This window comes from Trachymyrmex cornetzi, unplaced genomic scaffold (assembly GCF_001594075.2).
Source record: "Trachymyrmex cornetzi isolate Tcor2-1 unplaced genomic scaffold, Tcor1.1 scaffold539, whole genome shotgun sequence".
Taxonomy (NCBI): domain Eukaryota; kingdom Metazoa; phylum Arthropoda; class Insecta; order Hymenoptera; family Formicidae; genus Trachymyrmex; species Trachymyrmex cornetzi.
The window spans coordinates 69,692-93,186 of NW_017299849.1; the positions used below are offsets into that span (position 1 = coordinate 69,692).

The window sequence follows — 23,495 nt, forward strand, 5'->3', positions numbered from 1 at the left end:
ATCTTTTTAACAAATAATAAGGTTTTAGAATTTTTATATTTATATTACACATTTGATTGGCTGTTATTCCAGGTTTATTTCTTATATTCGTGATAATTAGTGGGCTTCCGAACGGGGGGCACGTATGAAGGCGACCGCGACGGTGCCGGTTGCACAATGGGGCTCTTGATTGGATTTATAGCGCTTTGGGAGGGCTCGGCGGATCTTGTTTGGGCGGCAGAGTCTATGGAAGTTTCCGTTTTTCGTGCCTCGTCTGCGGAAGTCTTCGGCGGCAGTAGCACAAGTGCTGTCTGTCCCCCAATAATTCGCAGGATAGAATTTCCCACTGGCGTGTAGGAATTCTTTAACGCCCATAAATGGACGCGCCAACCGCCTCGCTTCCCTCTAGGCCGTTTAGCTTTTGGTATCTACGGTTATATAAAATGTTTTAATAATGAGGGGAGTGTGGAAGCCTCGACGCCGTTAAAAGGCGCTCGTTTGAGGTCCACGGGAATGTAATTCTAGTCTATCGACGCTCTGGGTGAAAGCGCACGTTAAGACTAGAAGAGAGGAATGGCTTCTCGACGCCTGGGGAAGCGCACGTCAAAGCCGGAGTTTTTGGAAAGATGAAATTTTGCTTGCGCTCAGCTTAAGCGCTTGGTATCCTAACCGTAACCCTTGAAGAAGAAAATTGAGTTTGAGTCCGTGAACGCTTTGCTTATATATTGTACTTTTATCTTTGTGACCCCTCACGATAAGGGGATGTTCCTTCCTTTATTCTGTCGCAAAATATTCTAGAATGTTCTGATTTTATGATTTGCAATTAGGCTTATTAACTGCCTGATTTTGTTAAGTTGGATACGATATTTCGTTCTGGAGATCACGGCGCTTGTTTTGACGTACTTGGCTGTCGTGTTTCGCGGCCTGACGCGGTGAAACTTGCATTTATTCTCTGTGTGTGTTTTTTCACTATAGGTTTTTAGAGTCGCCTTAATTCTTTCGTTGCGGCGTGCACGAATCTCCCTTGTTTGTTTTAAGGCTTCCCTTTAATTATGGCGTTCCGAAATTAATTGTAGTGGTCTTGATTATGTTCTAGGATTTTGTATGACAGCTGGGTGCATTTCGTATTGCACAGGAATGCGTTACATAGACGATACACGATTTTATCTGTTTCTTGCAAGGCGGCGTTTTACGTTTACAGTTGTCTTGAAGTCAGCTATTATGTTCCCTATTTCCTATCTGGTGGTGATGCTACTTGTGTGAGGAGATGCATTTCTTTAATAGTTTCTTTGTTAAATAATTAGTTCAGGGGCAGTGCGCGCGGCGTTCGATCGCAACGGTTTCGGCGGCACGGCCTATAGCTTTACTTAACTGTAGTCGACGCGTATTGTACTCTCATGCTATACTCTGTATTTTGCGCTCTGCCTAGTGAAGAACGGGGCGCTATGCTATGGCGCACCGGACGTTACAGACTTAAAAAATCTACCTAACCGATGATAAATGGTTGATTTTGAGTAGATTCTGCAAGGTCATATGAAGGTCAAGTTGAATTTTTCAAACAGGAGCCCCTCTTTTTATTACATAGTCTTATAGATTATTTAAGAGCTTTTCAAAACACTATAATAAAATATTTTTTCATTAAATGCTTTTCGAGTTATAAGACTTGAAAGTTACAGTATCTCCGGCATTAGCATTACGCAAGGTGTCCGACCGACGGCTAAAACCTCTTGAATATCATTCAGGATCATATTATGGATAACATTTGTCAAAATCAAAACTAATAGAGGTTATACCTCTTATTTGAATATTTACGTAAAAATGAATTTTTAGTGCAAAAATGAAAATAAGAAGAATAATCTCCAATGGCCTTGATCTTAACAAATGTTATCCAGGACATGATTCTGAACAATATTCAAAAGGTTTTAGCCGTCCATCGGACACCTTGCGTAATGCTAATGCCGGAGATACTGTAACCTTTAAGCCTTATAACTCGAAAAGTATTTAATGAAAAAATATTTTATTATAGTGTTTTGAAAAGCTCTTGAAATAAACTATAAGACTATGTAATAAAAAAAGGGGCTCCTGTTTAAAAAAATTCAACTTGATTTTCATATGATCTTGCAGACTACATTCAAAATCAACCTTTTATCATCAAAGGATTGGAAAGAATATGGGCTTTAGGAGTCAGGTGCAAAAGACGTCGCGCAAATAACACACTTATGAAGCTCGAAACTTCTTTATTTAACAAATGCGCTTACATGTTTCGGCTCATTTTTAGCCTTCCTCAGAGCAAACACAAACTAATATGTATAAAGTAAAAGTTATTCTGTCATGGTGAGCTCCCCTACATCGAGAATTTAAATGACAGAATTAAATAAAAAGAAGGAAAAGGAAAATGAAAAAGAATTGAAATATTAAAAATGTCGTGAAACATGTAAGCGCGTTTGTTAAATAAAGAAGTTTCAAGCTTCATAAGTGTATTATTTGCGCGACGTCTTTTGCGTCTGACACCTAAAACCCGTATTCTTTCCAATTCTTTGTTTTTAAGGAGTCTTGGTTAGTTTGATTTGTTATATGAATCTTTTATCATCAGTGTTAGGTAGATTTTTTTATGTCCTATAACTTTGTTTTTATATATTTTTCACTAGACTTGATCGTTTTCGAGATATTTTAGCGTTTCCAGACTTTTTGAAAACCCTGTATATGTAGATCTTCCTAGTATTCTTATAGTATTTCATGATCCAACTTGTGTTAGATGTAAACAAACTATTAATTTTTAAATCCATCGTTTATTAGAAACAAAATGAATTTCTTTAAACGACAATTTTATTATTTTTGGAAGGTTTCCCAAGATTTTCTGGATAAATAAGCATTTTTTCATGAATCTACGGACTTCCAAAATGACAACTGCATAGGTTTTAAAGATGTCCATCCCCAGGACCAATTTTGACTATTTTTACACTCCCTTCTTTAGCACTCAATACTAATGCCTAGAAAATACCCTTTCCCCTCCGACTTGCGAGCGCCACCGACTTACGATTATATAAACGCTACGAACATCGAGCGGAGCGATCATTTTTTATTCACGCTTTGATAAAATAATTTTTTTCGACCCTCTCGGAATCATTTTTGATTCAACCGAATCTCTGTCCGGATCGGGATATGTTAAAAAGGAAGAGTCTGAAATTTGGAATATCTGAAATAATGTAATAATTCTTGAATTAGTATAAATGTCTCTGTTTCTTTATTACTCTGCTCTTCTCCTAGACACCAAAGGGAATGACTACGCTTGTAGAAGCTACTCAATTCTCCCCTTTCCCCTGCGCTGACCGCGCTTGTAGAAGCTGCTCAGTCCTTCCTTTCGCAAATTATCCTTCAGACAATTTATATTGATTTCTCATTAAAATATTTGCAAATGGCCGTCTCCTGTCAAGCTCAAAAGGCCTCCAAATTTTCACGACGATCCCTTAGGGCTGTATCTAACATTCCAGTTAGTAACCCGCGTTTTGGCAGGATACTTTATAAACAATAAAGATGTAATCCACTACCCTTTCTTCTCCATTCATACGAAATGATGAGATGGCTTGAATTGCTCGGATCTATTGTAAATTTCCTTGCTAAATGAACGTAAATTGTCTGAATCAATTGTTCTTGAGGCTTCCACGAGTGATTTCTGTATAAAGGTTATGTGTTTCATGGGTTTCCTCCGTATCCAGATCCATTCTTGAGATGCAAACATTTCATAAACCTTGCAGTCCACTTCATTAGGGCGAGGAACAGCCTGATACTGAGCTCTTCCTCCAGGCAGTAATGGTATATCGGACAAACGGTTTCTCCCTCTAGCGGCGTAAAAATTTCCCACTTTAACCTTGAAATTCCCTTTTTTTTTTGAACAGCAAATATAAATCTATTACAACCAAATCAACGTATCATTAATTTCAAAAAAAAGAAAAAATAAAAGAGTGTTAATGCATCAAAATGATCGCAAAAAATAACTGTTTCAGTGCTGTAAAAACAGCGCGTGGTATACACAGATAGGCTAGATGTATACAAGAGAGAATTAAAGCACAATAAATTTCCACAATTTTATATTCAACTATTATTTAGATTTATTGCAATCATCGCATTTTTTACAACATATTCTTGGATACATATTTCTTTACTAATTATGCATTTCAGATCATAAACAAATACAGGTACATATATATAATGGGGCATTCTCCGCGTGTCGGAGTCCTCTTCTGCGCCCATTTCATTTTTTGACAGAATTCAACCAACCAGGGCTTAAAATTTTCGTTGGAGTGTCTACTTTTTAATGGCGTGTGGCCTTTTGTGAAAATTCAAAATGGCGGACAGGTGCAGCGCCGAGAATGAAAAAAGTATAAAAAATGAAGTATATATCTTTAAAAAAAACGCAGAATTGACACTTCATTCGGATGATACTGTATACTGATGAGTTTTCGAGGTTGCTGGTGATTGCTTTTGATATACGGCGTAAATCTTTGCCGATATGACCTTTTTCCCCCGGTACAGAAAACGGATTTGCGCATCTGTCTACTCGACTACTGGAAGGCATTGTAAAATATATCTAGTCAGTTGGGAAATAGATAATCTACATTCACGAATTCTGTTTGGAAATTTCTAATTGAAAAATTGACAGATAAAATATCAAGGCGAAAAATGAAGACAAAAACTAAAGGGAAAAATCAAGTGAGAAATCAAGCTATACGATTTTGCATGAATTGTTGAGCCTTTAAATTCGCCGCGTCCTACTTTGCTTACGAGAAACAAGAGCCGCTCACTGACGTACCGTATTGGCTGCGATGCTGTCAGTGCCCAGTATCACAGCCAATACGATGGTAAGATTCTAATTCAGCTAGCAATCCAGCAGGAAAACAAGCATCGTGTGCCGCAGGCTTTACTGATGAGTCTAGTAGTGTGGGACCAGGACGAAACGCTGCGGCCGACCACAAAGCTTCGAGTTAGGCCTCCTTAGTTGGACATTTCCACAAACTCATCAATTAAAAAATTTTGTAAAAATATCATATTCCCATTTCAATTATGAAGTAAGTGAAAATTTCAAAACAGAACTCGAATTTTTTAACTATTCCGCCATTTTGAATTTCTCAATTTCGACTCCAGAATCGGAACCAGCAACCTCGAAAACTCCTCAGTATACAGTATCATCCGAATGAAGTATCACTTCTGCATTTTTTTTAAAGATATATACTTCATTTTTTATATAATACTTTTTTCATTCTCGGCGCTGCACCAGTCCGCCATTTTGAATTTTCACAAAAGGCCACACGCCATTAAAAAGTAGACACTCCAACGAAAATTTTAAGCCCTGGTTGGTTGAATTCTGTCCAAAAATGAAATGGGCAGAAGGGGACTCCGACACGCGGAGAATGCCCCATATATGTACATACAACAAAAAAATTTGATTAGATCAATCAATATACAAAACATAAATCTCATAAGAATTAAACAAAATATTTTTGTATATGTATTTCTTTAAATGTAATAATATATTATAAAATATAAGTAACAGTTTATTTGTAAATATCTTTGATAAACTTTTGAAAATGTTTTGGATTCGGCTTGAAATTAGTGCAGTTTACGCTCTCAGCACTGAACTTTGATCTTATTATACATACTGGGTTGATACTATCATTTCCAATCTTTTTCTTTTTTTTGTTTTTATGTTAGCGACTACAGAAAATATGCGTTCCGCTTCTGCATTTGAATGTGGCAACGTTAAAACAATAAGTACTAGTTTTGTAATATTTTAAAATAAATAATTACCTGAGAAGTCTTGCATTTTTTGTAATTTAAGCCAAAATTCAATTGCAGGAAGCTTAATCAATTTTTCTTTTTCATCTGCAGTAAAATGGAATGGCAAATTTCTCCATTCGTATTTTATAGAATTAATATCAACAAGACTTTCATACGCCTTACACACATTCACAAGATTGATCAGAATATCACTTTTATGCGTTTCTAAAGCAACAGACGGAATAAGAAATTCGAATTCAGAAAACAATGCGTTGTTGACAGGCAATCGGTTAATCATTTCTTGAGCAATAGTAACATAAAATGATAAAATATTTGAGCGAACTTTATTTCGATCATTCTGTGTTAACGTAGATAATAGTGACTCACATTCATATCCAACAAAAATTGTATCAATTGGCAAATAATTTGTGTCATGCAAAATATTACTGGTTAAATAGTGCTCTTTCAATAAAAATGGTTTTACAAAATTTTGACAAATCTTTAGGAATAACCTTACGCTTTCTTTCTTTAGAACAGTTATTAAAGAAGTTTTGCTTTGAAATAAAGCATTGAATTCATTCATATAATTCAGTACAAATTCTAGAAAAAGAAAGTAACATTTTATCTTTTTACTTTGAAGACAATCTAAAATAATTCGAGCAGAGTTTAAATTGTCTTCAAACACAGCCATATTAAAGTACATTATTAATACCTCCCAGTTTAATAAAAGTCTTTTTATACATTAATGTGTAGCTAACCATTTTGTGCCACTAAGCTTCAAAATCTTATAATGTTTTCCTAGAAAGTAAGTTTGCATCTCTTCTAATTGTTGACAGCGCTTTGAACTTCCACTCACATATGAATAAATATTTTTCAACAAATCTTCCAAAATGTTTGGTAGTTTTCTACATGCTTTACTGGCAACTAAAGCCGCTGAATGGCAAATACACTTCAAGAGAATAACATGAGGCACATCACGTTTCAATCGCGTATAAAAAGAATTATGTTTTCCAACCATAACTGAGGCCCCATCACAAGCTAAAGCAACAATATTTTTTAGGGGAATATCCTTTCCTTCTATATAATTTTTGAAAGTCTGATATATTTTTTCAGATGAGCCATCAGTTGCATCTATAAATAAAATTTCAGAAGTTGCACTTGGATCTGTTGATTTTGCGGGTGAACATATTGCACTAAAATACACAGGTTTTTCTGGTTAGAAATGTCAGTGCTTTCATCTATCAGTATTGAAAAATTTTCCTGAAATATTAAATAATGATTTCAATTATATTTGATTAAATAATGATTTGATGTTCAAAATAATATACTTCAAAATTAAACTTACAGTTTTTAAAATATTTATTAAATTTTCGGTTTCAACTGTAGCTATAACATTTTTGATGACAGACGTGCTTTTTTTTCGATGTAATTGTATATCTTTTAAAATTTCGAAATCTGAAAGAGCATTTCTCAACATTGGTACTAGATGATCTACAGTAGAGAACGCTATGTTATGGTCTGCTATAAAACTTGAAATAATTATTTCAGCGTTTTTAATTCGTTTTTCTTTTTCCATTCGCTTAGCTTCTTCTTTAGTAGCTGTTTCAAAAAGTAGGTTCATTTTTCCCGATTGTCTTAATTAATTTCAAGTTTCTTTGATGAATTAAACTTTTTTCATGTTTTTGCAGTTTCGTTTTTCCACATGTTAGAGTTTTGTTGCAGCAAGTGCATTTGCATAAATTTTTATTTTCTCTCACAGGAGCTAGCCACTGCTTAAATTCTTCTTTCTCCAGCCAAGTATAACAAAATATTTTTTTTTATAAGCTACTTTTGTTTCAATTTGTTTTTCTTCGTCCTCTTCGATGTCCATGTTATCTATTTTTTTAATGTTGTTCTGTTGTAATGAGCTACTAAAATCACAAATTAGAGGTTATATATAATTAAGGTTATGTTTGAAAAATCATATTCTCTTATTGAACAACATTCACGTACTTACATATTAAATTTCTTTTAGTGACGTTTGTGTTTTTATGCAGCCAGGAGTCAGGAGTCAACGGACAAGTACAGAATGGTTGCGTTCAGCAGACTCAGTAGTTTTGCAACCGTTTTATGAAACGTCCGTGGCTATTCACAGTATTCACATGATGTGCAGTGGCACTGCGCATTGTGTGAAAGTTCGATATAAGAGTGATAGCGACGACTATATAGAGCGACAAAGAGGACTAATAGCGACGGACCATATAGATCTGTCAGAGAGGACTAATGAAGCGCAAGAGTGGGGGAAGTTATCCGCCGCCACTTTTTGCTTCATCCGCTCTAATGCCCGTGTCACACTACGGATTGCGAACGCGGATCGGATTGGGATTGCGGATCGTCGGATTTGGATTCTTCGTTCACACTACGGACCATGGTACGGACTACGGATTCAATTTGCAACATATGCTGTATCGCAAATGTCGTGTCGTCGACGTTTGCTGTGTACATTCTCTCTCGATAAAACGGTTTTAAAAGTTGCGTCCCGAAATTGATATGGTCAAAAGTTGGCCATTCTAGCTGTGTATGACAATGTTCAGTATACAAAAATATAATTATAATCGAAACATAAAGAAAAAGAAACTATGTGCATATCTGTTATTTTTAATTATGGCTGAAGACAGTGAAGACGAATCGTATGACAAGAAAATGGGGGTTTCTAAATGGGTATCAAGAAGAAAAGAAAAAGGTTTACATAAAAATCTTTTTTTAGAACTTGCATTGGAAGACCCTAATCGGTTCAGAAGGTTGGTTATAAATTAAAAAATATAATTTACACTTGAAAACGGTAACTTAAAATTTTTATCTCTAAGATATTTGTGTGTGTGTGTGTGTTTTATTTAGGTGTCTCAGAATGGATACAGACACTTTTGAATTTCTTTTGGAAAAAGTTACTCCCCTAATTAAAAAGCAAAATACTCATTTACGGGAAAGTATTCCACCTGATGAAAGGCTATCGGTTACTTTGCGACATTTAGCAACAGGTAAAAAAACAGAATAAAGTCTATTGATAATGGTTATGTATTTTGTAATTAAATCTTTTTTGTGTATCATTCCAAAGGAGAAAGTCAAGAATCGTTAGCTTTCACGTTCCGACTTGGTAGAAGTACCATTTCAAAAATTATAAAAGAAGTAACAACAGTAGTATATACTGTTTTAAAAAAAGAGTTTCTTAGCTTTCCCCACACTGAAGATGAATGGCGTGTGATTAGGCATGATTTTGGAGAACGATGGAATTTCCATCATGTAATTGAAGCAATGGATGGAAAACATTGCGTTATTGATCCTCTACTACAATGGATCTATGTTTTACAATTATAATGGACAATACAGTGTAGTACTATTGGCTATGGTAGATGCACATTTACGTTTTATTTACGTTGATGTAGGGACTAATGGTAGAGTTAGTGACTCTGGAGTCTGGAATAAGTGTTCTCTAAAAAATTATTTAGATAGGGGCACTCTAAACATTCCTCCTCCTGCTCCATTGCCAGATACACAAGACAATTTTCCCTATGTGATTATTGGGGATGAAGGTTTCCCATTATCGGAAAAACTTTTAATTCCTTATCCAGGACCTCAGTGTAATGGGAATATACACAAAAAGATATATAATTATAGGTACGTGGATAATTTATAATAATTTAATTTTTTGTCCAATTATATAATAACACTAGCATTGTTTGCTTTGTCTCTAGAGAGCTGCTCGGAGTCGCTCCGAACGAACCCAGCGTACTTGGGTGCGATCCATTTTACGATGTGAATACTTCGTTGATCAACAAGAAGAAAGAATTTTGCGAATTAATCAATCGGAGAATGCTTCGAAGCATTAACACATTGAAATGGATCGCATCCAACTATACTAGGTTCGTTTGGAGCGACTCCGAGTAGCTCTCGAGAGACAAAACGAACAATGCTATTGAAATACTACTTTGCTCGTGTGTTATAGATTATCTAGAGCACGGCGTTGTTCGGAAAATGCTTTTGGTGTGATGGCTGCTCGTTTTCAAATTTTCCGATCCGCAATGAGATATGATCCGGATGATGCATGTAAAATCATTTTAAATATATGTTGTTTGCATAACATGCTACGAAGTCAATCTATTAGACGAGCAATGTATACCAGGTATGTAAATATGAAACCGGAATTTACAAATAGATGGCCATAGCTGTCAATGTAGTTGCCGTCAGACCGCGTCATTGACGCCATTTCCTTGTTCTGACATCTGACAAAGATCTTCAACTCACAACAATACAAGTTTCATACAACAGTATAGTTTGTAATAGCGTTGAACATGTCGAATTTTGTGCCTGGAAACTACGATTTGCGGACAGCGTTGATTTTTTGATACCATTTGAAGAAAACTGCTGCAGAATCGCATCGAATGCTTGTCGAAGCTTACGGTGAGCATGCTCTTGGTAAATCACAATGCTTTAAGTGGTTTAAAAAATTCAAAAGTGACGTTTTTTACCTGAGAAACGAAGAACGTGGAAAACCACCGAAAAAGTTTGAAGACAGCGAATTGCAAGCATTGTTGGATGAGGATGACGCTCAAACTCAACAACAACTCGCGGATCAATTGAATGTGACACGAGAAGCCGTCTCCATACGTTTGAAATACATGGGAAAGATCCAGAAGATGGGAAAATGGGTTCCACATGAACTGAATGAAAGACAGCAGGAAAACCGAAAAACCACTTGCGAAATGTTGCTCGCCAGGTACAAAAGAAAGTCATTTCTCCATCGAATTGTGAATGGCGATGAAAAGTGGATATATTTTGAGAATCCTAAGCGTAAAAAATCATGGGTAACTTCAGGCGAACCATCGACATCGACTGCGCAAGGTCAAATCGCTATGGACGGAAGACAATGCTCTGTGTTTGGTGGGATCAGAAAGGTGTGATCTATTATGAGCTGCTAAAATCTGGCGAAACAGTTAATATTGAACGCTACCGACAACAAATGATCAATTTGAATCAAGCTTTGCGTGAAAAACGATTGGAATATCAAAGAAGGCAATACAAAGTAATTTTGCTTCATGATAATGCACCATCACACGCAGCAAAACTGGTCAAGGAAACGATTGAGGCGTTTGGTTGGGAAATACTTTCGCATGCGGCTTACTCACCTGACTTGGCTCCGATTACTACTTATTTGCATCGATGGGACACGCACTTGCTCAGCAGAGCTTCACTTCTTACCAAGATGTACGAAAATGGCTAGATGACTGGTTTGGCTCAAAGGAGCAACAATTTTTTTGGCGTGGCATCCACAAATTGTCAGACAGGTGGGAAAACTGTATAGCTAGCGATGGGCAATACTTCGAATAAAATATTTTGTATCATTTTCATGCAATAAACGTGTATTTTCAATTAAAAAATTCCGGTTTCATATTTACATACCTGGTACACCACCTTCATTTCTTGATAGAGAAGATGAAATGTTTGGTGAATTTCACCGTGGGGATTGGAGAGCCGAAAATGCAAGAGACATTATAAATTTAGTTCACCAAGGTGGCAATCGTCATCCAAATCAAGCAATCGCACTTAGAGACAGATGGTGCAATTATTTTAATACTATTGGTGCAGTTCCTTGGCAAGAACGAATGATCCGATGAATTATAATTATTGAATACAATAATGCTTTGCTTTGAAAAATAAAACTCATTTATTCATTATATTTTATTTATTTCTTAGTTCAGTCTTCCAAAAATCTTTATTGCTAATACAATCTAATAGATTAAAATAAAAAAACTTGGGCTTTCAAAAATATTTAACATTTCGAAAAATAAATGGACGAATACATTACTGATTGAGGTAATCACGAACACAAAATCACACATTATTCTAAATGTATGGTAACGAATAAAATTTAGTCACTCTGTTAAATGTAATATAAGAATTCAAAATTAACGTATATACTCTTCTCTTTGGCAACAAATAAAATGTATAACATAATACAAAAATTAAAACAAAGTACAAACTTAAAAGTAATACAAATTACTGCTATTTAAAAAAAATTTGTAAAATTGAACAATTTTTTAAATATAATTAAAATATTTATATATGTCAGTACTAAGCAGTATTTCAATATAGATATAGCAATGTATAATTAGCATTAATAAGGAACTTTTTATTGTAAATAAGGTATAAGTTACTATTTATGATTTTGGCAGAGTCAATACTTTTAAGATTTCTTTTTCATAATATTCTCGATCGTTAGGGATCATCGATCGAAGCTTAGATGCAATGTATGAACCAAGCATGTCAAATGTGTCCATATTTGGAGGAGGTATATTTTCTTCGGTTATACTTTTTATGGCATTCACAGCATCTTCCATCATTTTAGATTTTTTTGTACCCCGTTTCACGTACAATGATTTCTCAGTAGAGCGTTTAGTATTTGATACGGCTTCAGTATTTAATATGAGTCTGGGAGATGTAACTTGAGTTGAAATATCTGATTATTTATTGCCAATTCGGTTTGACTATCAGACGTGGTAGGCAATTGGGTAGCAGATGTTACAACTGACGTTGGATCTGGGATGAGTTCTGTTGAGGTGTGTGATTCTGAATCTGTACAAGGTGATATTTCATCACTGTTTATACTTGTTGTATTGTTATCAGATAAATTAGATGGAATAATCATGTATTGCTAAAAACAAAAAATTGAAATATATTGAACAATATTTATAAAAAAATAATACTAAAACTTGTTTATATTAATGATATTAAGCATAAATTAATTCTTAAATAAATGATACAGAAAATTTCCATTGGAAGTAATAGAAAACTTGAATCTAAACAGAATAATATAAAGATAAAAGCTTTACACTTACTTGAAGATTTTCATCATAATATATATTTGTAATCCTTGACGTATTTTGCACATTGTTATAAGCATGAACAGGTGAATGATTAACAGCGTTTTGACTAGATAGAGAAATATGATTTTTTAAGGAAAGATTATCAATACTGTCACTCTGTGCACAAGTTCTTCTTAAAAATGAGAGCATATCGTAATATTCCCACTTTGGTTTGTACATTTCATCTGTTCCTTTTCCACTACAACGAACTTTTGATTCTCTTATCTTTCTTTCATTCGCACGGAAAATACTTTCCATATTTTGAAACCGTTTACAAACCATATCTCCTGCGCGTGCAATAAAAATAAATTTAAAAAAATTAATTGAATAGTATAACTTTTACTAATCAACACAAGAATTCAACATCTCAACAACTCAACTCAATATAACTTCATTCATTAACTAATTATTTGCAATGTATGTTCACACTCTTAATTTTTTCAAAGTTACATACCTAATTATTTGTATTTTCGTATTTCAAGCAATAATATAATAAATTCAAAAGATTAAATAAATAAATTATATATATTATACCTGTAAATTTGGAACCTAGAGCTTGTGCTATTCGATCCCAGTGCGTTCGCTTTAAATCAACTCGACGATATTGTTCTATTCTTGTGTCCCACAATAAAGGACATTGTCTATAGTGAAGTGGATATTTGAATGTTGGTTGTTGAGGAAGATAAGGAATTTTCGTAGTTCGGCTCTGCCGTGTCTCCATACCACGTATGTGTCGTATACATCACGACATACATATTATCCCGCTTCATAGCGCGAACACTACAACCCATCACTGGATAAACCGAATCACACATAACCAACTCAACGGACTTCATACAAAAGATTTAAAAAATCCGACTACCTCCCACAGACCTGCTTGTAAGTTTCGAGGTAGAATCCCTTTTCACAAATTCCCAATAAAAGACACATTAAACATAATATGAAGTTCCTCCCGACCTCATCCCGCTAATGGAGCACTGCTTAACAACCACTTACTTCTCTCATAATTTTATGAACCAATTTTATGAACAAACTTCAGTAGCGGCGATGGGCTCTCCTATTTCTCCTGTAATCGCCAACACCTTCATGGAGCATTTTAAGAAAGAGGCCCTCAGAAAAAGCCAAAAAGCCAGAAGTTTGTTTCCGTTATGTAGAAGACACATTCGTGATATGGAGACACGGCAGAGCCAAACTACGAAATTCCTTACTTTACTCAATAAATAACATCCAAATATCCACTTCACTATAGACATAGAGGAAAATGGAAAACTCCCTTTCCTAGATGTTCTTGTCTCTAAGAAAGTTGACGGTACCTTAGGCCATCAAGTGTACAGAAAACCAACACATACAGATGGATATCTACATGCCGAATCGCACCACCACCCAGCACAAAAACAGTCAGCAATCAACTCACTAGTACATAGAACTTTCACCATCTCTGACAAAGAACATCTACAGACAGAACTCAACCACCTCAAACTGGCCTTACAGAAAAACGGACACGACAAAAAAGACATAACCAAAATAATTAATAAACATGCAAACTAGACAACGGTCTCTGACACACAATCAGACGAAAGGATCCTAACCATTCTCCCATCAAAGGAACAATAGATCGGATTGGCAGGATATTAAACAAACACAATATCCGAACTATCTTCAAACCACCCAAAAAGATAGGACAAATCTTAAGAAATCCTAAAAATCAAAGACCTCCGAAATTCAGTTCCGCAAGAGTATAGACAATTGTTCCTGCGGGAAAGTATACATTGGAGAAACCGGGAGAATGGTCCACCTACGAATCAAAGAACACCAACGTGATGTCATACTAAAACACACCCCGCAGTCGGCATTATCAGAACACAATATCGAAACGGGACATCAAATACTGTTTGACAAAACGACCATAATAGCCAACAGTACTTTCCAAGAAAGTATAGGGAAGCCATAGAGTTACAAAAACACCCTAACAATTTAAATAGAGATAATGGCTACAACATAAATAAAATATGGAAGACCATTCTCCCGGTTATTGAAGACCGACCAAATCCACCACCTCTTTCCCCTCCCACAATCCCTTCCCCCTTTCCGCTCACCCCTACCACCTCAACAAGCAGCGTAATATAAAAAGGAACGGCCTGGAGGAAGAGGTCAGTATCAGGCTGTTCCTCACCCTGATGAAGTGGACTGCAAGGTTCATGAAACTTTGGCATCTCCAGAATGGATCCGGAGGAAACCCTCGAAACGCATAAACTTTATGTCTGAATCAATTATTTTTCCCAATTTTAGAAGTACCAAGGATCGAGTTAAATAAACGTTCTACATTCCAATTAATTAAATAATTAATTGTGCTTTAGCAACCTATTATTGATTCATAAGATATCAAATTTCAATATTAAAGAATTGGAATGATTAATATTAATTTTTAATAAATCTATTCAATTAAAAATTCTTTAAAAATCCTGTAGCATGCGATACGCAGGCGCTAGCAGTCTCACGGTTTGCCGTTCGGCTTCATCCCATTCTGATCGTACCTCCCCCACTCTAATAAATAATCCGCCACTCTTCCAATCCACATCATATAATTTCAAATTTCGCGCAAAAATTAGAATTGTTACACCGCCGGTCGTAATTTAAATTAAAAAAAAAAGAATATATATATATATAGTACTACTAACGACATCTCTCTAACTTAGGTAGTTACTAGTTAAAACGTTAAAAGTTAAAAAAAAGTGTTAATAACTTTTAAAAATAAGTATAAAAAATTGCTCAAAAAATTTCAAATTAGTATATTGATTAAGAACAGCTACAAGCCAAAATAAAACACAATATTGTAATGTTACGTCCAACCCTGATTATTTGAAGAGAGAGAGAAAGAACGAAGATGGAGAGGGTATGGAAGGACGGTTGACTCAATCTCATAGATATACGCACGGAAGCGTACAGTTGTCAGTCGTTAGTACCTGCTACATTCCAAAAGGTTATCTTCACCCCCTTCTCTTCCCCAACTCTTTTCCCCCTTTTCATCCCTCTCTCCTCTTTTTCCCTTGGTCCTCTTCTCCCTATTTTCCTCTCCCTTCCATCTGTCTCTCTTCCCCTGTCCTTCTCTTTACCCTGTCTCCCCCCCTTCGTATTCCTATCCTTAACCTCCTTAATTTCCTTATCGCCCCCCTCCCTATTACCCCTGCTCCTGTCTGCCCTTCCTTACATTTTTTTCCTCTTTACTCTTTTCTCCATCCTTACTCTTTTCTCCCTCCCCACATTTCCTTCCCCTTCCATCCCTTAACTCCACCCTCTTTTCGTCCCATTTCCACCATTCTCCTTCAATCCACACTCCCACCTGCCCATTCTTGCTCTTCTCCCCTCCTTCATCATCCACCTCATCTTCCTCTCTTTCCAAGTCAAATCCTCCTCGACCCATATCTCCCTTCCCTTCAGCTTCCATTTATTTTTTATTATCTTTCCTTTATCCTGTACACTCCCCAACGTTACCACCACCATCTACCCCTTTTCTTGCCTACCCGCTTCTATCTTTATTACCTTCTCTGTCCCCACCCCTACTTCTATACTTCCCCCTGTAGGCATATTTTCATTATTGGTATGTACTTCGGTCGGCGCTTTAGAAGGACGTTCGAGAGGTTTCACGCGCAAGCCTGTCGCTACAGGAAAATTCCGGGAAATAGCAAGGGACACGCGGACTCCCTAATTCGCACGGATTGGTTATCGTTATGACATGATTGGGCCTGATTGGGCAAGGGACATTCACCCCACCACGCTACCGTTGCGCGGCCTTCGCGGGTACCGGAATACGAGTTCAGTTCCTATTGAGATTTAGTAGAGTCATTACCGAATTGCTGTCGAGCAAAAACGGGGGAGAAATCCTGACATTTACATTTACACTTACACTTACATTTTAATAAACGTGTTAATATCTAAACTGTGGAATGTGAGATTATTTACGCGTGTGATTAATCATCCTCCCCCACACATCCTCCACAGTTTATTCAGAAGTGTGATTGAGTCTTGCGCGTACGAGAGATAGAACTCAGAGACAAGAATTTTTTTTTTTCGTGAATGCCGCGAGTACAAACAATTTCGTCACTGTGAGTGAGGACAAACGCGATATTCGGCTAGTTGCGAACGTTACGACGTATAAGGTGTACTCTGTGAGAGGCACGTACGGAATATTCTTGCGAAGATTTCCGATTGTCGTCGTTATCGTTGCCGTTCTGCGAGAACGTTGTGACCAATCGTCGTTTTGAATCGTCTGATACTGCGTGGACACCGAGTTACCATGGAACCACCGAAGGGCAATAATTTTACCGTGGTTGAATTAAAAGAGGCTCTTCGCGAGAGAGAATTGTCCTCTACAGAATCGAAGGCAGAATTAATCCAACGCCTGAGCGAATACGATCCAAATATTTGGAAAATTTTAAGTGAGAAACGGAACGGGATACCGGGTGAGCAGACCGATGCAGAGGATTATGCATCGATACCGGAAGAACATCACCAGTCTGAGCTACGAGGAGAGCGGGAAGACTACATGCAACGTGAGCTGACATTAATCCGCAAGGAGAGAGAGCTATTACAAAGAGAGCAGCAGCTATTATGCAGAGAACGCGAAATGAACCGCTGCGCATCGACGACCAGCATCACATCGGTAGCTGGCGGAGTCATAAATCTTCGAGATTTGCTACCAGAATTCGATGCGAGTGATAATACCTTCTGGAAATGGAAGAACCAGCTTGAATTTTTGAGAAATTCATATCAATTAGACGACAACGCTACCAGGATTTTAATAAGTTCCAGATTGAAGGGACGAGCGCTTAATTGGTTTTATTCCAAGGCAGAATATGTGAGGTTGAGCATCGAAGATCTCCTACAAGAGATGGCACAAATGTTTGATTCATGTCCAAGTAAGCTGTCACTCAGAAAAGAATTCGAAGCTCGCGTTTGGAAAGCAGAAGAGTCATTCTGTGATTACTACCACGAGAAAGTGATTCTCGCCAATCGAGTGCCGATTGCGGAGGACGAGCTGTTGGACTATGTTGTCGAGGGCATAAGCGACATACGTTTATAAAACCAGGCGCGTATCATGAATTTCCAGTCGGGAGCGGAACTACTCAAGGCGTTCGAGAAAATCCGTCTAGATTCCAAGAAATCCAGCGATTTCAAGCAGAAGACAAGTGATTCAAAATCATCTAGTGCGAAAAACGAAGCGTCATCTACTAAGGGGAAACCAGTGAAGTGCTATAAATGTCTGGGTACCGGACATGTGGTCACTCAGTGCAAGCAATCAGCAGCGCAAGCGACGAAGAGAGCCTGTTACGTTTGTGGGTCATCGGACCATTTTGCGAAAGACTGTTCCGAGCGGAAGCAGCATTCAGTGTTAGAAGGAAAATTGGTGCAGGCTACGACGACCACCTCGACGAATGTGATACAACCCGCTACGCTTCCAGGACCATACATGGTTACCGTGAAGATCAGTTCCAATGAGAAGGGCGGTAAAGTAGACACTTACGTGATCGACGCGATAATTGATTCGGGTTCACCAATCAGTATTATTCGTAGTAGCGTTATAGAGAACGAAATATGTTCTTCTGTCGAAGATGACATTAGTCAGTTTGTCGGAATAAACGTTTCGCGACTTAAAATTTTAAATGTCTTTCATGGTCAAGTAGAAATACGAGATGTGAGTACAAAAATAAAGTTCTATATCGTGCCTGACGATACGATGGTGTACAAAGTACTCTTAGGGCGAGACTTTCTAGCGTGTCCATTATTGCGAATTACATTCGGAGACGATGTCGAGATCAAGAATGTCGAAGAAACTAGTGTTACACAGATAATGCATGTCAAGACTAGCGAAGAACAAAGTAATGTTCGTGATAAATTACAAGTGAATCCCGCGATAGGTGCGAACAAGATCGAAAAGATTTCTGAGATTTTCGAAACGCGTTATATTCCAAACTTTAATGCAGAGAAATGCGGACCTGATTTCGAGATGAATATTGCGTTGAAACACGATCAGCCAATAAGTTCCCGTCCGCGTAGATTATCGTTTGCGGATAAAGAAATGTTGCAAAAAATTTTAGATGAGCTATCGAAAAAGAAAATTATTCATCCAAGTAGTTCACCATACGCAAGTCCTATAGTATTAGTGAGAAAGAAAACCGGTGATCTTAGATTGTGTATTGATTACCGAGATTTAAATAAAATAACAATACGCGATAATTTTCTAACTGAGTTAATTGACGATAATATAGATCGGTTGAAAGGTAAAAAATACTTTTCTATTTTAGACTTAAAAGATGGATTCCATCATGTGAAAATGCAAGAGGCATCAATAAAGTTTACGTCATTTGTAACTCCGTTAGGGCAGTATGAATATTTGCCGTTTGGTTTAATAAACGCGCCACGTGTATTTTAACGCTTTGTTCATACCGTGTTTGAACGTCTTGTGAGAGAACACAAAATATTGTTGTATCTAGATGATATTTTAGTGGCTACCGAGAACCTAGAAAAGCATTTTGAGATCTTGTCTGAATTGTTTGAATTGGCTGGTAAAAGTCATCTACAATTTCGATTGGATAAATGTTACTTCGCCCAAACAGAAATAAAATATTTAGGTTATTGCGTTAATGAATACGGAATACGACCGAGCGATGAGAATATCGAATCTGTTTTGAATTATCCGATTCCGCGAAATGTAAAAGAAGTACATCGATTTGTCGGTCTTGCGAGTTATTTTCGTAGATTTGTTCCTAAATTCTCGTTGACGGCTAAACCGTTGTACGACTTAATAAAAAAGGGCACTGTTTTCCGATTCGGAGATATTGAGAATCAAGCATTTGAAGCATTAAGAAATCATTTGGCTAGAAAACCAGTATTGGCGATTTATTCACCGCATGCTGAGACCGAGTTACATTGCGATGCGAGCGCAAGCGGATTTGGCGGTATTTTGTTCCAAAAGCAGAATGACAATACTTGGAGACCTATTTCATTTTGGAGTTAACGAACTACCCCCACTGAGGCTAAGTACCACAGCTTCGAGTTAGAATGTCTTGCTGTCGTGTACGCGTTAAAAAGATTTCATGTATACCTCGTAGGGTCTAAATTTAAAATAATTACTGATTGCGACAGTTTCCGACTGGCGTTAAATAAAAAAGATGTAAATCCGCGAGTATCTCGATGGGCATTGTTTTTGCAAAATTATGATTATGATATCGTACATCGACATGGAAAGCGAATGACTCGCGTTGAGCCGATGTCATAGCGTATTAGTACTCGAGGGTAGTACATTCGAACGGACTTTATCTATTTGTCAAGATCGAGAAAAAGAAATTCTTAAAATCCGCGATAAACTTGAGAAAAGCGATGTAAAACATTATGAATTGAGCGATGGTTTAGTATACAGGAAAGACAAAAATAGAAAATTACTATTTTATGTGCCGCAACCAATGGAGTCAAATGTGATTAGAACGTGTCATGATGACATTGGATATGTCGGTATTGATAAGATTGTCGGGAATATTGCAAAAATTTATTGGTTCCCTGATATGCGAGAAAAAGTGAAGGACCACATTAAAAATTGTTTACGTTGTATTGAATTCTCACCACCGAGTGGTAAGGCGGAAGGCTTTTTGCACGAGATTCCAAAAGAACCGTTACCTTTTGCTACGGTGCATGTTGATCATATCGGACCATTAGAGAAAACTGGAAAGGGATATCGACATCTCATCGTCATCGACGCTTTTACGAAATTTATTAGAATTTATCCTTGTAAATCTACAACTACTGAGAAGACCGTAAAACACTTGCGTGACTATTTTTGTGCGTACAGTAAACCGAAGCGTTTAGTTTCCGATAGAGGTACCTGCTTTACCTCTGATGCGTTCAAAACATTTGTAAAAAACGAGAGTATTGTACATGTTCTGGTTGCCGTAGGAACACCAAGAGCTAACGGTCAAGTAGAACGTTTCAATAGTCATAACACCGATGTTGGCGAAGCTGAGCGAAACCCCTTCGCAATGAGATCGAATTTTAGATCGAGTCGAATACTCGTTAAATAATACCATTTATCGAACAACTAATGACACTCCTTCCCGATTATTATTTGGAATCGAACAAAAGGGCGTAACCAGTGACTCATTGCGAGATTTACTTAGCGTAGATACAGATCGTGACCTTGAACATATTCGAAATGAGGCTCACTTAAGTATAGAGAAATCACAACTCGAGAATACGATAAGATACAATGTGCGACGAAAAGCTGCGCGCGAATATAAGATAGGCTATGTAGAAATCAGAAATGTCCAGACTACACCAGGCGTAAATAAGAAATTGTTGCCTAAATTCAAAGGACCATATGTTATTCGAAAGGTTTTAGATTATGATCGGTACGTTATTACCGACATTGACGGCTTTCAGCTAACTCAGCGACCGTATACTGGTATTGTAGCATCAGATCAGATGCGACCTTATATTCATTATATTAATTTTGCGTTATTAATGTATTACTGTGAAATTTTTATGTGTATTTTAGCTATAAGTGGATTATAAATGTGATTGTTTTTCGTTTGGTTGACCGGGACGGTAAAAATGTCAGAATGGCCGAGCTGTAGGCATATTTTCATTATTGGTATGTATTTCGGTCGGCGCTTTAGAAGGACGTTCGAGAGGTTTCACGCGTAAGCCTGTCGCTACAGGAAAATTCCGGGAAGTAGCAAGGGACACGCGGACTCCCTAATTCGCGCGGATTGGTTATCGTTACCACATGATTGGGCCTGATTGGGCAAGGGGCATTCACCCCACCACGCTACCGTCGCGCGGCCTTCGCGGGTACCGGAATACGAGTTCAGTTCCTATTGAGATTTGGTAGAGTCATTACCGAATTGCTGTCGAGCAAAGACGGGGGAGAAATCCTGACATTTACATTTACACTTGCACTTACATTTTAATAAACGTGTTAATATCTAAACTGTGGAATGTGAGATTATTTACGAGTGTGATTAATTATCCTCCCCCACACATCCCCCACACCCTATTAACTCTTTAATCTTCATCTCTATTTCCCTTTCCCCTACATATAATCCTTTTACGATTATATTTCTTTTCTTTCCTCTCTCTCCCTCCATTCACTTCTTTTCTCCAATGTTCTTTCCTTTCCATCCATATTTCATTCCCTTCTCTCTTTCCTATTTCATCCCCCTCTCTCTTTCTTACCCCTACCCCCTAATTCCTTTCCACTCTCCTGTCCCTTCACTTTACCCAATTCCCTTTCCAACGCCTTTATCCTCTCCATCATTTCCTCCTTTTCCTTCTTCCATCTTTCTTCCCTCTCCTTCAACTCCTCTTTTATCCTCTCCACTTCCTTTCTCATCATCTGCTTTTGCCCCTCCGCTACCTTTCTTATTTCTTTTTTCACTCCTATTAACCCTTCCCTCATCTCCTCTCTCATCTCATTCAATATCTCCTTCATCCCCCCTTCCTCCTCCATTTTAACCGGCGATCTAAGCGTCTTTTTACTACTCCTAAAGATCTCCTCTAACTTCTCCCCTTCCTCCTCCCCTCCCTCTCCTTATCTCTTCCTTTTAAGGAACTTTGCCAACTCCCCCGTACTTCCACGTCTATCCTTCTCCAGCCATTTAATTATTTCCGTCATCTATCCTCACACTTTCTCTCTCTATGCTGAGAATAAATGATATGCTGCAAGTGTTACAATTTATGTCAATAAAACAGAGGCTTCAGTATAATGTATGTATATTTACATTTAAAATTTTAAGAAGTATGTTACCGAAGCAATTGAGAGATCAGTTTGAAATAATAGGTAATACCTGCGGAAGACAAACACGACAGACAGGGGACATTGTAGTAAAATTTTAAAATACAAGAAGTGCGCAGAAAAGCATGTTTTATGAAGGAGTGAAAATGTATAACGCCTTACCAGCAAATATAAAAGAGTGTGAAAGACTTGAAACGTTTAAGAGAATGTTAAAACATATGTTAGAAATGTAAGTTAAACATCTATCGCAAAATAACTGAGAAAGCCAGTAATAAAGATCAATTAATCAATCTCTCTCTCTCTCTCTCTCTCTCTCTCTCTCTCTCTCTCACCTTCTCTATCTTTTTCTCTCACTTCTTCTACCTTCTTCTTCGTCTCCACTTTCGAACACACTCGCTATCTCTTACGAACAGATTCACAATCCCGAACCGACCTGTTATTTTTCTTATTCTCTTCCGAACTTACTTTCCCCCACCCTTCCTGCGCTCCGCTTCCCGCCCCGCGCGCTACGTGCACAACATCGCAACTATCTCCTAATCTCAATCCGGGTGCTCTACATAGAAGTCGTAGACGGTCGTGGAGTCTTAAGTCGTAGGAAACTGACCAATTCCAATCGAGTATTCTCCTTATATTTGATTGTGATTGGTTGATTTCCTACGACTTAAGACTCCACGACCATCTACGACTTGTATGTAGAGGACCCTTTACTTCTCTCCTCCTTTCCCCGTCTACAGCCCTTTTCCACCATTTCCCCCATATTCTCACGCCCTTCCCTTCACTCCCTCTCTCACCTCCGCTCACTATCATTCTCTCACACCTCTCTCTCTCTTTCCACTTTACACCCTTTGCTTTGCTCACTCACCACTCTTCAATTTTCTCTCAGCACACCAGAAACGGAAGTCCTATAAGTAGCTACATTATTTGTTGTATTTTTACGATTCAATCATTCGACTTCCCTGTATTCCTTCTATAATAATTTGAAATGCATCACAACGTTCGTTTTGCATGTTATTTTTTAAACAAATATATAATAAGATCGCTCAGTATTTACAGGAACG

At 37.4% G+C, this 23,495-nt stretch overlaps 2 protein-coding genes across 2 annotated transcripts; both read left to right on the top strand.

Annotated features, from left to right (window-relative positions):
* The first annotated feature begins 9,091 nt into the window (after positions 1-9,091).
* LOC108765794 (uncharacterized) lies at positions 9,092-12,446 on the top strand. The gene is made up of 3 exons (XM_018514639.1): positions 9,092-9,408; positions 9,737-9,837; positions 12,283-12,446. The coding sequence occupies exons 1-3, from the start codon at positions 9,092-9,094 to the stop codon at positions 12,444-12,446; spliced, it is 582 nt and encodes a 193-aa protein (XP_018370141.1).
* Positions 12,447-20,113: 7,667 nt separating this feature from the next.
* LOC108765795 (uncharacterized protein K02A2.6) lies at positions 20,114-20,725 on the top strand. The gene has a single exon (XM_018514640.1). The coding sequence runs from the start codon at positions 20,114-20,116 to the stop codon at positions 20,723-20,725; it is 612 nt and encodes a 203-aa protein (XP_018370142.1).
* The last annotated feature ends 2,770 nt before the right edge of the window (positions 20,726-23,495 follow it).

Coding starts and splice junctions, on each gene's coding strand:
- LOC108765794 (XM_018514639.1), top strand. CDS start 9,092: ATGTTTTACAATTATAATGGACAATACAGTGTAGTACTATTGGCTATG. Junction 9,409..9,736: donor AAAAAGATATATAATTATAG/GTACGTGGATAA, acceptor CGTGTGTTATAG/ATTATCTAGAGCACGGCGTT. Junction 9,838..12,282: donor ATATGATCCGGATGATGCAT/GTAAAATCATTT, acceptor TTTGACTATCAG/ACGTGGTAGGCAATTGGGTA.
- LOC108765795 (XM_018514640.1), top strand. CDS start 20,114: ATGGAGTCAAATGTGATTAGAACGTGTCATGATGACATTGGATATGTC.